Source organism: Rhinoraja longicauda, chromosome 22, assembly GCF_053455715.1.
Source record: "Rhinoraja longicauda isolate Sanriku21f chromosome 22, sRhiLon1.1, whole genome shotgun sequence".
Lineage (NCBI taxonomy): Eukaryota > Metazoa > Chordata > Chondrichthyes > Rajiformes > Arhynchobatidae > Rhinoraja > Rhinoraja longicauda.
Window position 1 is genome coordinate 38273867 of NC_135974.1, and position 15718 is coordinate 38289584.

Consider the following 15718-nt stretch of genomic DNA (forward strand, 5'->3'; position numbering starts at 1 on the left):
TGCCTGCGTTTGGTCCATATCCCTCCAAACCTGTCCTATCCACATACCTGTCCAACTGTTTCTTAAATGTTGGGATAGTCCCAGCCTCAACTACCTCCTATGGCCACTTGTTCCATACACCCTTTGTGTGAAAAAGTTACCCCTCAGATTCCTATTAAATCTTTTCCCCTTCACCATTAACCTATGTCCTCTGGTCCTCAATTCAACTACTCTAGGCTAGAGACTCTGTACATCTATCCAGTCCATTCCTCTCATAATTTTATGATTCCTCTCATGATCTCTATAAGATCACCCCTCACCCTCCTGTGCTCCAAAAAACAGAGTCCCAGCCTACTCAACTTCTCCTATAGCTCAGACCCTCGAGTCTCCAATAAGAGTAGCAGGGAAAAGCCTGGGTATTACAGGCCAGTGAGCCTAACATCTGTGGTCGGAAAGTTATTAGAGAGTATTCTGAGGGATAAGATATACATGCATTTAGATGGACAAGGACGAATTGGGGAAAGTCATTATGTTTTTTTCCGTGGGAGGTCATGCCTCATGAATCTGAGTTTTTTGATGATGTGACCAAAGACCTGAAACGTCACCCATTCCTTGTCTCCTGAGATGCTGCCTGACCTGCTGAGTTACTCCAGCATTTTGTGAATAAATGACCAGAGGTTGATGAGGGCTCAGCTGCAGACATTGTACACATGGATTTCAGCAAGGCATTTGAAGAAGGGTGTCGACCCAAAACGTCATCCATTCCTTCGCTCCAGGGATGCTGGAGTAACTCCAGCATTTTGTTTCTACCAGGCATTTGACACGGTTCTGCATGGTAGGCTGCTCTGGAAGATTAGATTGCATGGGATCCAAGGAGAGATAGCTGAATCGATAAGAGTTGGGGAATCGAGAATCAGAGTAAGGTTTAACATTTTTCACAGGTTTTTGAGATTCTACTTCCTTGGTTGTCTTCCAGACCTTGTGTGGAAAATCTGTAGACGAGTGAAAAATTGTTATTTTGTACCCATTCACACATGATAATTGGAGTTGTTACTTTTGCCATTACATAAATAATCCTCCAATCTTAAAATTAGAACAGGTTTTATTATGGCACGAAGTGCAATTGGAAATAGCATTTGATTATCCTGGAGCTTTATCTTAGAATATGACTGTTACTGATTTCAGTGACTCACTTGGCAACACAATCTGAGAATTGGATCAAATGATTCTAAAACAAATTCTGGTACAGTTAATAGAAGACTCTTGTACTACAAACAGCCGTCTTGATTTAGTTAGTTACATCTTTTCTAATATTTGTAACTTTTCTCCCCCACTCTCCCAAGGAAGAGAAAAAGCTGCCCCCTCCAGTGCCAAAGAAACCAGCAAAGGCTAAAACTCCTTTAAATCGTGAGAAACTGACGGATTCAGCTGACAAGCAACGCCAGGAAGCTCGAAAGCGGTTAATGGCAGCTAAGCGAGCTGCATCTGTACGGCAGAACTCTGCAACCGAGAGCGCCGATAGTATTGAAATATATGTTCCAGAGGCACAAACCCGTCTGTGAATTGGAGCGTACCTTTTGTATACATTTTGGACCAACTTAAACTTCTGTGGTCCATGCTATTCTACAAGCAACAATAAACATCAAATAATAGAATCAAGTGCTTATTAGAACATTTGACATTGCTATTCGATGTCAGACTCCCAAAATCCTGTAATGTCAAATCTGATATCTCATCAATGTGTACATGGACTGCCATGCTTCCCTGTCATTTGCATGGCGTTGTCTTATCTGCAGTCAACTTTTCTGTAAACAAATTAGTTTGTGTTCATCCCTCAACAGCAAATTGTGTTTTATCTAGCACACAGGAAAAGGACTTGCTTATTTTGGAAAAAGTACATAAATTCTTCTTAAACTGATGAAGGAAGATGAAGTTTCTTGAATAACAAAACCAGAGCTCAATTCTATTGGGTTGTTGCTACTTCTGAGAAATGTATTCATGCAATTCATCTGCAGAAACTGTAGCTTTGCAGACCATGCTTCCATTGGCTCTGTAAATTTAGAGTGCTGCTGTAAAATGATGTAAATCCACTCTACCATTCAGTAGAGCAAAGCAATAGAGCATTTAAATGTTCTCACATTTTTTCAAATGTACAGAAGTGATATAAAAACTGTTCAGAATTGTAGAATCATTTTATGAAACAAGCACATACAGGAAAAAGGTTTTATCAAACCAATCTGGTACTTGAACCTTTTGGAATGTGTTATTGGATTTTGCAGCCAAACTTTTAAAGAATTTGTCTCTTTGTTATGGTTACTTCCTCAATCTAGCAGTAGATTAAAGTGGTTGTTTATATGTAGATAACTAGTTTAAGTATACAGATGAAGATAAATTATGGAGAGAACCATTGTTTTGATTGATGAAGAATCTTGTTAGATGCAAGTGTCCTGTTCAAAAAAAGTTGGTGAACTTTCATAAAGTGAAGCACTACTAGCTTTTGTCCAAATATACTTTCTATTGCCTAATATTCTCCACTTTTCCATCTTCATGCTGCACAGTGTCATACTTGTTTACTTGCCATATGTTTACTGATCATATTTTCACGTTTAATATCTGCTTTTAGCAAGAGATTACGTTTTGAACATTCAGATATCATTATTTGCAGATTAAATTTGAGGAAAAGATTTTAATTTCAAAGATTCACGGTTTGAAATCTCATTTGGTTATAAAGCATTTATGTATTTATCGAATGATTACTCATCTGGGATATTACATGCACTTTTGCCTGAGCTTGTTCAGATAAGAAGGTGACTGACAAAGTGATGAGGTTTCTTATCCTCAAATTATCATTGTCAGTGGACTCCTTCCTATCAAACAAACATCAACATTTACCATCTGGGGATGTCTGGAGATAAAGCTGCCTTCCAGCTTGAGTTTCTTGTGCAAGTACTGTCACTCCCATAAGAGAAACTTCTAAGATAAAATATTTCTTAGAATATATTATCTTACGGCACAGCGGTAGAGTTGCTGCCTTACAACGTTTCCAGCGCCAGAGACCCAGGTTCAATCCTGACTACGGGTGCTGTCTGTACAGAGTTTGTACGTTCTCCCCATGACTGCGTTGATTTTCTCCGAGATCTTCAGTTCCCTCTCACATTCCAAAGACGTACAGGTTTGTAGGTTAATTGGCTTGGGTTTGTATATTTAGTATAAGTGTAAAATTGTCCCGAGCGTGTGTAGGCTCGTGTTAATGTGTGGGGATTGCTGGTCGATGCAGGCTCGGTGGGCCGAAGGGCCTGTTTCTGCGCTCTATCTCTAAACTAAAAAAATGAAATTAAATATTATCATAGATGATGTTTTAAATTCCCCTGAACGCTCCTTCTAGTTCTTTGACTCCTGGGTCTTGATGTCCGTGAACAATCTTATGTTTTAACCACAAGACAGCAGTTGCAAGGATCCTGAACCACATTCCTCAGTTCTGCTTTCGAACAGCTTGACTAAATGCAAAATCTTTCGAAACATTTGTAAAGCCAAGCCGTATGAGGTTATATGTGCAGCTGAAATCAAAAACCTGATATTTTGCTGAAATTAAATAATACCAAAGGAGTGATGCATCAATTTAAAGCCTCACTTTTCAAGAATACCTGGTTTATAGCTGAAAATTATGAAACATAAATCATTCCTATTTTACCTCGCTGTCAATTCGTTTTTTTTTTGGTCTTTAATTGTATTCAATGTAAAAATGTGATCCACTTTGTGATATAATCTTTAGTAATACCAATGACATAGGGAATGACTAATTGCCGTTTGATTTGGAACAAAACTTGGAACTTGGGCAAATATTACCTGGAATTAACTTTTCGCATAAGACTGCCCATTGGTAAATGGCTACTTGACACTTGTTATGACACTTTAGAACTGATGTACTTCTGCCTGTAACCCTATAAATTAACTAAGGATTGTAAAGGAAATGCTTGGAGTTCACAGTAGTATGAAAATCTTCAAGGGCAAGAACTAAATTGGTGCAAATTTAATATCCCAATAATGTAAAAGAATATATGAGAAATTATATACAATTCTCTAGTTGGTAACTGTGGTACTCTGGTAATGAGAATAAAACTGAGAACCACTGATGAAGTTGCTGCCTCCGTAGGGATGAGATTCTGTTGGGAGAGATAAAGTACAAGGTGCAACAATCTGACCTGGCGGCCGCTGCATGATGATACATCTGGCTTAATGAAGACTGAGTCTTCCATTTCCCAAGGCAACAACATGCATGGAAAAGTTGCAGAAGTTGTACTTATCCCACGGAAATAGTTATTGTAGACCAACAAAGGAAAACTACCAATTCTGTAAAACTATGCAACACATAGAGATAATTGCTCACATCTGCAATGCAATGACTATTTGTGAACTGTTTTTTAGTTGATGGAGAATTATTGGCATTTATGATTTCAATTTATTTTGTAAAGTTATTTAAGTTTTGTTTTGCATATTACCAAAGGAACCTTTTTTAAAGGTTCTTAAAGAGATTATTTCATCATTGTGAGATTAGTTCATTTGATTGATTGTCTATTGGCATTGCTATAACTATGGCAAGAAAAAAAAAGAAATTAATTTGCTGCATAACCCTTTTCCTTGCTGCCCCACATATTTTAAATCACAGCAGGCGGAGATATGCTGTATTAGTGGTGAACTAGGTGGCGTGTGGCACCCTAAGAAACAAGTCCAGATGAAGGGCCAAAGTGCCTCGAATCAGGATAGCATATAAATAGGAATAAAAAGATAACATTTTGACTTTTTCAAGACTTCATTGCCGTTATTATTTTCTTTGCTGGAAAGGCATCCAAGTTATCTATACTTTTTTGCAATATTTATTTCAGATTACAGTACATTCAGCATAAGCACTTTATTTTTGCATGACAATCTTTGTACTGCAGTTAAATTCATAGTGATGAACCAAGGTAGTTCACAATTTTTTTAGAGCATCATGCTGTGAATTTCAAAGATGCACATTAAAGACTTAATAATAAGTATAAGGGCTAACTGATGGATTGCTCTAAATTATTCTTTTTTGAGGTGTTTGTAAATATTGTTGATAAAATATTGTGTATTGTAAGGACCAGTTTGCAGCACACTAATATTTCAGTACTGAATATCTCAACATTTTATTGTACTTCAAACAATTGGAGCATGAAACATTCAGTGCCGGGGAAAGGTAGCATTTTGCATATTCTAACATCTAAGGAGCAAGAAGCTTGTATCATGGTGAAATGACTATAAATCTGTACTCTGCAGAAACTTGGTTTTTGTGAAGGCTACATTTAGTTTTGTTATGTTAATATTTTGCGAGATTAATTGTTCTTTTACATATTCTCCAGCAGTGGGGCTATCATGAAATCCTGCTCGAGTGACTATATTTTAATATGGGCGTAAAGATGAGAGTATCTTGGCTGCATGCAGAAATAACTGCTCAAAACAGTCACGGTGGGAACTCAACCGATTATGGATTTATTGCTCTGTGCATACAGTTTATCCCCATAAACTTTCTTTTGGACTCATGCACTTTGATTAGAGCTTGATGGAACCAATACTGCTTTTGCACAATTTTTTTGATTAAAAACCAATGGTGTGCTTGGAAACAATCGAGTTGACTATACATTAAATAAGAACTTCCACTAGTTAGTGATTACAAAAAAAATGCTTTTGCAGTGATAAATTATTAGCGTCCCTTAATAGTTTTCACCGTTCTTTACCAGCAATTCCCATAAGGAATCACTTGCTTGGTTGAGTTAGAATTAAACAGAGCAATGAATGAATTGTAGTTTTTAACATCAGCACCAAGTGATATCTGACAATGGGCCATCATACATATTCTTCAGAACTGAATTCTGGTGATCCATTCTCAACAGTGTACAAAAATGAACAATTTATTTGGTTTAAAAAAAAACTCAACACCTGTTAGAAACTTGTTTTTAATTAGTTGTACAACAATTTTATTTTCACATTTTATTTTTTTAAATCTTTTATGTACCCACAATACATGAAACATTACTGGAAGTATTATATATATATATATATATATATATATATATATATATATATATATATATAACTAATGTAGCATTGTTCATGAGCAAAAATAAAATTTATGTATCTTCTCTCTCCATTTCATCTGTATTTTCCTAATTCCTTGCATTTCCTTTTGACTGTGACCTGCTTTCGAAACTTTGCATTCATTTGGTTTGCCCCAGGCGACAGGTTCTTGTAAACTGTAACTGTTTTGTCGTGTTCTTTTTGGCATATGTGTATCCAATTGTCTGTAGGTTTTATGTGCATGCCGTCTATTCTCTGCTGACCTTTTCCGTGATGTTGGATTTATATCCCGGTTGTGTAATTGTGGATTAGCATCGCTTTCCACCAGCTAAAATGCATAATCTTTAACTACCTTCACACAAACTGCAAATCCTTACCATTAATCTCATTTATCTACCTCACCCCCACCTTCTCTCACTTCAAAATCCCCTCTGATTGTGCCTGAGCCATCTTGAGACATTTTTCTGTATTCAGTGCTGAATGCAAATGGTTATGATTGGATGATCGTGTCTTTGCTGTGCTGTGTTCCTGAATGGAGGAATTTGCATTTATATGCAGTACATTAAGGTACGCACACGAACATACTTATCATGGAGCATCTCTGGAGAGAAGGAATGGGTGACGTTTCGGGTTGAGGCCCTTCTTCAGATCAGTCAAAACGTCACTCATTCCTTCTCCAGAGATGCTGCCTGACCCGCTGAGTTACTCCAGCATTTTGTGTCTACCTTCGATTTAAACCAGCATCTGAAGTTCTTTCCCACACAATACTTATGGAGCTTGACCCTTCCCCTCCATTGTCGTATGATCCTAGATACATGTATAGAGACCTACAGAATAGAAACAGGACCTACAGCCCAACTTGTACATGCCACTAAAATGCCCCATCTGCAGTAGTCCCACTTACCCCTGTTTGGCCCCAAATCGCTCTAAACATTTCCTATCCATATACCTGTCTGTTGGCTTTTAAATGTTATATTATGTGCCTCAACTACCTCCTCTGGCTGCTCGTTCCATATGCCCACTCCCCCTCCCTCTGAAAGTTGAAGATGTGGTCCACCACAGCTTTGCACCACCATTGTTGATGAAACTTTTATTGTGGCATTTTGTCTTCCTTTGCTACTTGGAAAACAATCGGGTTTAATGAATGATTTGTATGGCCGTTAGTTTGAACAGAAGAGAGAAGGAGGCTGTTTCATTTGCTTGAACTGGCGAGTGAAACTGAGTAATTTATTTTTCTCTCAAGCTAACTCGACGTATTGGTTACAGCAGTGATCTTGATGTTTAAATTATTAGAGAATCAAGGAGCGATGTCAGATGGAACAGGTTTGTGCCTAATAATGTAGTTGGAAGTTCAACCATGTGGGCATAAGACTACAGAAGTTTACCTGATTCAAGACTGCAGAAGTCTACCTGACTGCACCTATACTCTGCTTTTTTTTTGCGCTGTCTAAGGTGTATGACACCTTCAACCAGTGTTAATTTCTGGCTTTTCCATTTGCAAGTTTTGGGGGATCGTGTTTTTGTTGCCCTGCCCTGTCCATCTCAAAGATACAATAGACTTGCAGCTTTCTATCTGTTGCAGAATTTGGTGTTATGAGTTGTACAGCATATAAACAGGTCCTTTAGGCTGACCCAACCATGCTAACCAAGATGCTCATGTAAACTGGTCCTATTTGCCTGTGTTTGTACCTATCCAAATATATTTTACCTGTTATTGTGCCTGCCTCCAACACTTCCTCGTAATCTGGTGTACGTCAAACTGCATATTCGCTTTTTTTTCTGCTATTTTTCCAGTGTGGTGTTGACTTTAAATCTACACAAACCAGTTGAAATGTATGTCAAATCTATGGGGGGGGGAGTACCATTTTTTTGTTTATAATGTAATTTATCGTGCTAAGAAACAGAATTCTTGTTACAGAGGTGTTTTCAAATCTCGCATGGTAAGGCTAGTGTGGAAGTTTACATTGTACGGAAACCAGGGTGAGCTCCCAAATGAGATTCAACGTTGGCTTCGAGGAAGAAGTGAAAGGATAGTTGTGGCAATTAGTTTTTCTGGTTTTAGGCCTGTGACCAGTGATGTGCCACAGGGGTTTGTGTTGGGTCCATTGCCGTCCAAATGGTTAATGTATATAACAGACAGCAATGTAGTTAGCATTGATAGTAAATTTTCAGATGACAATAATTGGTGCTGTGGTGGACGGGTACCTAAATTCACAAGACCTGGATCAGTTAGGAAGGTGGTCCAAAGAATGGAAAATGGAATTTAATTCTGACGTGTGAGGTTTTGCTTTTGGTATGATGGTAGATGTGTTCAGTGAAAAAGAATAGCAAAGTCAAATGTGGGTCCCTTGAAGGCAGACATGGGTGAAATTATTATGGGTAACAAGGAAATGGTAGAAGAGTTGAACAGGTACTTCGGATCTGTCTTCACTAAGGAAGACACAAACAATCTCCCAGATGTACTGGAGGACAGAGGATCTAGGGGGGTAGAGGAACTGAAAGAAATTTTCATTAGGCGAGAAATAGTATTGGGTAGACTAATGGGACTGAAGGATGATAAATCCCCTGGGCCTGATGGTCTGCATCCCAGGGTCCTCAGGGAGGTGGCTCTAGAAATAGTGGACGCATTGGTGATCATTTTCCAATGTTCAATAGATTCAGGATCAGTTCCTGTGGATTGGAGGATAGCTAATGTTACCCCACTTTTCAAGAAAGGAGCGAGAGAGAAAACGTGGAATTACAGACCAGTTAGCCTGACTTCGGTGGTGGGAAAGATGCTGGAGTCAATTATTAAAGAGGTAATAACTGTGCATTTGGATAGCAGTAAAAGGATAAGTCCAAGTCAGCATGGATTTATGAAAGGGAAATCATGCTTGACTAATCTGGAGTTTGAGGACGTGACAAGTAAAATGGATGATGGGGAGCCAGTGGATGTAGTGTAGACTTTCAGAAAGCCTTTGATAAGGTCCCGCACGGGAGATTGGTGACTAAAATTATAGCACATGGTATTGGGGGTAGGGTGCTGACATGGATAGAAAATTGGTTGGCAGACAGGAAGCAAAGAGTAGGAGTAAACGGGTCCTTTTCAGAATGGCAGGCAGTGGTGAGTGGAGTGCCACAAGGCTCGGTGTTGGGGCCGCAATTGTTTACCATATATATTAATGATTTGGAAGAGGGAATTAGAAGCAACACTAGCAAGTTTGCAGATGGCACAAAGCTGGGTGGCAGTGTAAACTGTGAAGAGGATGTTAGAAGGTTGCAGGGATGTTAGGACAGGTTGAGTGAGTGGGCAGATGCGTGGCAGATGCAGTATAATATAGATAAATGTGAGGTTATCCACTTTGGCGGCAGAAACAAGGAGGCAGATTATTATCTAAATCGAGTTAGGTTAGATAAGGGGGAGGTGCAGCGAGACCTGGGTGTCCTTGTACACCAGTCACTGAAAGTTGGCGTGCAGGTACAGCAGGCAGTGAAGAAAGCTAATGGAATGTTGGCCTTCATAACAAGAGGATTTCAGTATAGGAGTAAAGAGGTTCTTCTGCAGTTGTATAGGGCCCTGGTAAGACCACATCTGGAGTATTGTGTACAGTTTTGGTCTCCTAATTTGAGGAAGGACATCCTTGTAATTGAGGCAGTGCAGTGTAGGTTCACGAGATTGATCCCTGGGATGGCGGGACAGACATATGAGGAAAGATTGAAAAGACAAGGTTTGTATTCACTGGAGTTTAGAAGGACGAGAGGGGATCATATAGAAACATATAAAATGATAAAAGGACTGGATAAGCTAGATGCAGGAAAAATGTTCCCAATGTTGGGCGAGTCCATAACCAGGGGCCACGGTCTTAGAATAAAGGGAAGGCCATTTAAAAATGAGGTGAGAAAAAATGTTTTCGCCCAGAGAGTTGTGAATTTGTGGAATTCTCTGCCACAGAGGGCAGTGGAAGCCAAATCACTGGATGGATTTAAGAGAGAGTTAGATAGAGCTGTAGGGGCTAGTGGAATCAAGGAATATGGGGAGAAGGCAGGCACGGGTTATTGATTGGGGACGATCAGCCATGATCACAATGAATGGCGGTGCTGGCTCGAAGGGCCGAATGGCCTCCTGTACCTATTTTCTATGTTTCTATGACACTGGGACTTGTACGATCAATGAAAAAGCCTGGAGAGTGGTGTAGAACAGAGATCTAGGTGCATGCTTCCCTAAAACTGGCAAGTCAGGCAGACAGAGTGGAGGTGAAGGCCTTTGCCCATGCTTGCCATAATTGGGAAGAATATTCAGTCCAAAAGTTGGGACATAATGCAACTGTACAAGTCATTGGTGATACCATGCCTGGAGTATTGTGTTCAATTCTGCTTGCACAGCTACAGGATGGATGTCATTAAGTTAGAAAGAGAAAGATTTTTACCAGAATGTTAGCCAGGATTGTGGGCTTGAATTAGAGGGAAAGGTTGGATGGGCTGAGATTTATTATTTGAATTGTTAGAAGCTGAAGGGTGACCATATTGAGGTGTACAAACTGATGAGCGACATGAATAAGAAGAAAATGAGTGTTTTTTCCAGGGTAGGGGATTCAAAAACTAGAGGGCATGGGCTTAAGATGAAAGGATGCTTATTTTTTAAGAGCTGTACATTAAAAACAGACACCATATCAATGGTGTCTTTTATGCTTAACATCTTAACTATTTAAACCAAAATGAGTCAACAGGTCTGAGTAAGTAGCACGCTATATTCAACCTATTTACAGACTTTAATCATAATCTTGTTTTAGTCTGAATTTTTAAATATATAATTATGTGCATATCAACCAGAGTTCCAATGATTTGTACAGTTAGCTTGATAAAATCCCAGCAAAAAAGTAGTTCCTGATTATGATGTCAAATGTACTGTGGATCTAACATGCACAAATTGGTGTTGATGATCCGTCCCTTTGCCTCCAGAGGCTACCTCACCTGCCGAGTTCCTCCTGACAGCTGTTTTGCTCAAGATTCCAGCATCTGCAGTCATTTGTCTCCATTAATGACTGCACTTGCTTGATAAAGTTTTGGGTTGATAGAAAACAAGCCTTGATTTGTGATGTGTGTCTAAATCTAAACATGAAATTGTTAATCCATCATTTGGATTATGCGTTTTTCATGAGAATGTTCTATTATATAAAACATCTTAAAGTGGTAAATACCAGGATAACGACTTGCTAACAATAATGAATAGTAGCTGTGGTCAACACGAAGATTTATAATTTGCTTGTGTCTTTGTAAATCTTTGTTTTCTGGGGTTGCATGCAACCCATTTCTTTGGTTGTTTTTTTGCACCATCCCTTTTTTGAAACTCTGTAGTTTATGAATTAAAAGACAGTTTAGCCCAGCATGCATGACAATCTACCACAACGTGACTACTATGTTTGGCATTTTAACCTCTCTTTAACAACAGAGATAATCCATGGCGTTGCTGACAATGGCTGTAAATGACCAAACAGCAGTTGCACTTGCACCCCTTCAACTCCAGATAATGGAACTCGCCGCATTAAAGACATTCCATTCATTTTTGGTGGTTCTTGCATTTATCACCGTAAAATATCAACTCGATGACTGTCAGCTGCCGCTGGGCCGGGGAGTGGGTGGGGGTGGGTGGTCTCCCGCTCGCGCTGTGGGGGGCTTGGAGCAGAGCCCGCGCGTCCCGTGACCCCCTCACACCACCCCCCCGTTACCTCCTCACACCCCCCCCCCGTGACCCCCTCACACCACCCCCCGTTACCTCCTCACAACCCACCCGTTACCCCCTCACACCCCCCCCCCCCGGTTACCCTCTCACCCCCCTCTGGCCCGTTGCCGCCTCCCCGTCACCCCTCCGGGCCTCCATCCCTCCCGCCTCGGCCTCGCGTAGTTGCCCCCCCCCCCCCGGCAGCCCGGCCTTGCCCCCCAACCACCACATACGTTGTTGAAACTTGCTGGCCAAGCCAGTCCTCGAGTCGTCTTTTTCATCTCAGGTATTGTTTGATTTATTGCGAATAGAAAATGCCTCAGAATTGTTTGCTGTGTAAACGTGCAATATTGTGGCGTCAGAGGCCTTCGCTTCGGCCGGGCCGCATGTGGAATATCGCGTGAAATGTCCGCTTACAGGGAAAGTGAAGGCGTTGGAGAGGTTCATGGATGGGACAAGTTTGGAGGGATATGCAGGTGGGGCTGGTGTAGCTGGGACATGTTGGCCGCTGTGGGCAAGTTGATCCGAAGGGCCTGTTTCAACATCTTAATAATTCTGACACTTTGTGCACGTATCGAGAACTTAAGAACGTGCCACAGAATTTCCATCCTGGGGGCCATCGCAATGTTGCCTCTTTTGTTCTACACTCACTATATCTGCAATAAGGACGGTAGTGTTTGGAGGTAAACCTCAAACCTGTTGCTGGAGGCAGCTATGTTAGTATTTAATGGACTTCTGGAGAGGCACATGGATATGGAGGGATATGGGTTTTGTGCAGGCAGATGAGTGATGGTCTTGGTATCATGTTTGGCTCAGACTTTGTGGGCCCAAGGGCCTGTTCTGGTACTGTTCTATGTTTTAGCTACATCATTTATTCAAAATGGCATTTGTCGTGCAAGGACTGCTGTTCAACACGTGGCAGCAGAATCATTGGTTGTCCACTCACAACGCAGATAATTTCATGGAATGGCTGGGCCAGTCAATTATCTCCAGAGTTTGATCAGGGGGATCAGCTTATCCAGACATTTTTATTACATTTGCTGTTTATTCTGCTTGTGCTGATCATCATTTTAATTAAATCATTCATGAGACACAGATAAAATAGTGAAATTATATAAACCTCAGCTGTAGCTCACTTGCTGAAAGTCCAATGTCTGAACTGGACAATGTTGAGCAGCGTGCATGGATCTGAGCATTGATGCAGGTGCCCAAGTATTGTCTGCTATCCAGGGTGAGGGTAACAGATAAAATTGCACTGTTTAAATGATCAGGTGTAATACTCGTGAAATCCCAGTCAACATTTAATCCTCAGTCAAGTTCACTAAAAACAGTGGTTATTATCACTTTGCTGTTTCTGGGAGCTTACACTGGATGCCATGGTCCCAACTTTGCAGCATTAACTTCTAAAGTACTGCATTCAGTGTTTGGGGACAATGCTAGTGGTGTTAATATTGTCCTCAAATTTGTCGTCCCTATGACCCCTTTCAATAATGAATGGAGTGACATGGGAAATAAGTTGCAATAGACAATAGGTGCAGGAGTAGGCCATTCGGCCCTTCGTGCCTGCACCAGAATGTCCCATCAGGCCAATTGGGTTGTGCATCTGAATAATTGTCCTTTCATAGTTGATTTGCATTTTGGGAATTTCTGAAAAATCAGACAGCCTTGCGTGAAAACCAGCTCAAGTATAGTGGCAGGGAAAATTTAAATTAGTAGATAGGGAATCAAATCACTAAAAGAAATTACATAAATTGAATAAATAACATTTTAGGAGTTTAGTAACAGCACTGAAGGGCTCAGTTCCTGAATTATCCAATAAAACCTGCTCCAGCACTCTATTCTGATTTCCTTCACATGATGTTGTGTCCCATCTGTAACTTCTGCAACGTTTGTGTTGAAAAAGCACCGGATGATTTGGTTGGTGTACCTGTGGTTTATTGATAATAAGTCCACAAAACTGTCATGAAGCCAGTGCTGTCATCAGTGCTAATAAATTGAGGCTTCACTTTAAAACTCTCGAAAGCAATTTGTTGCCTCAGCCATTACTTCCTGCAATAGGATTAAAAATGTAAACATCTGTCATATGATTGAAATGCTAACCGCTGGTATGACATCATTTCTAGATTAGCTGGAGCCTACTAGACTCTGCCTCTCCCCCCCCCCCCCCCCCCTCTCCATCAACCCTTCACATTAGCTAATTGACAGCTGCACAAGGAATTCAGATAATCATATTTCAGCTGCGGGAAGGGTAAGTGAATGGAAAGATTATGATAAAACACTTATATAATCACATTATAATAAAAGCCCAATGTGCAGAAGACTGAAATGCTAAACACTTGTGCTTTACAACAGTCTCGAGTTCCCTTTTCTTGCCCAATTTCCTGTTACTAAGCATTGTTATTCCTTTCAAATAAATTAATTTTTATTTATGATTCAATAGGACACTGCAGCAGCAAAACGGATGCAATACCTCAAATCTCAAAATTGTGAAAAGCAAATATTGAAAAACTGAGAATTGTTTATTTTCTGGTCAGTGCAAAGTGTTAAGTTAACGGATCTGAGCTGCTTGAAGAAAGGTCCTGACATTTGTCCATTCCTGCCACAGATGCTGTCTGAACCATTGTGTTCTTCCAGTATTTTTTTTGCCTAGATCTTTGGTATACTGTAATTCTGCTCATATTAGACGTTGTCTGATTATATCGGAGATTGAGCCCAAATCTGCAGATTGCTAATATAGATACATTCATTGTATTAGCAAGGAAAAAAAGTCCACCTGTTGCCATCGTAATTTCAGCAGGTACTGTACTATTGGCAACAAGTCTTCCCAACTAGTTAAATGTTTCCAAAAGAATTAAGTATCTTTTTCAAGATTGAATGTTTCACAGTACAACAGGTATTTTTGTACCATCCGGCCCTTCGATCCAGCACCACCATTCAATGTGAGCATGACTGATCATTCTCAATCAGTACCCTGTTCCTGCCTTCTCCCTATACCCCCCTGACTCCGCTATCCTTAAGAGCTCTATCTAGCTCTCTCTTGAAAGCATCCAGGGAATTGGCCTCTACTGCCTTCTGAGGCAGAGAATTCCACAGATTCTGACTGAAAACGTTTTTCCTCATCTCCGTTCTAAGTGGCCTACCCCTTATTCTTAAACTGTGGCACCTGGTTCTGGACTCCCCCAACACTGGGAACATGTTTCCTGCCTCTAATGTGTCCAATCCCTTAATAATCTTATGTTTCAATAAGATCCCCTCTCATCCTTCTAAATTCCAGTGTATACAAGCCTAGTCGTTCCAGTCTTTCAACATACGACAGACCCGCCATTCCGGGAATTAACCTAGGGAACCTACGCTGCACGCCCTTAATAGCAAAAATATCCTTCCTCAAATTTGGAGACCAAAACTGCACACAGTACTCCAGGTGCAGTCTCACTAGGGCCCTGTACAACTGCAGAATATTGTATCCTTTAAAATTCAATTAATGACAGGACGACAAATTTTCCATTGCCATTTTGGGGATATTTTTAATTCTGTGTAGGATTTCTTTGCAGTGAAAGGTGGAAATATGATTGGCATAAGAGTCTACTTGAGCTGAGAGCAGCCAATGCGATAAGAAAATAATGTCGTTGTTCAAATTTGCCCTCATTGCGTAGTTGTGCACAAAAAAACATTTGTTTTAAGTAGTGGTTGTTTTGAACTCAGTTGAATGATTGAATTATAGTTTTGCTTATGCTGACATTGGCAGTTCCCAATGGATGCAGCTTCGAGGCTAGGCTGTAGCTTAAACTAACTAGGATTAAACTAACTTAGCTCAAATTGTGTTTTTCATTTCATGGGTATCTGCTGCCACCTGCTCACTAAATGAATCGGGTGGCAGCGGGTCAAGTCAGCACACCATAATCTGGAGTAACTCAACGGGTCATGCAGCGTCTCCCGAGATGCTGC

General features: G+C 40.4%; 1 protein-coding gene across 10 annotated transcripts in view; it reads left to right on the plus strand.

The window, feature by feature from the left end:
• dlgap4b (discs, large (Drosophila) homolog-associated protein 4b) overlaps positions 1-5925 on the plus strand; it is a 306821-nt gene extending 300896 nt beyond the window's left edge. For 9 of the 10 annotated variants that reach the window (XM_078419201.1, XM_078419195.1, XM_078419193.1 and 6 more), the window contains one exon: positions 1323-5923. In XM_078419201.1, coding sequence (XP_078275327.1) covers positions 1323-1541 — 219 coding nt within the window. In that variant the 3' untranslated portion in view covers positions 1542-5923. Of the gene's footprint in view, positions 1-1322 lie in introns of all 10 variants that reach the window. The other variant, XM_078419202.1, reaches the window with a different exon arrangement.
• Positions 5926-15718: the final 9793 nt, after the last annotated feature.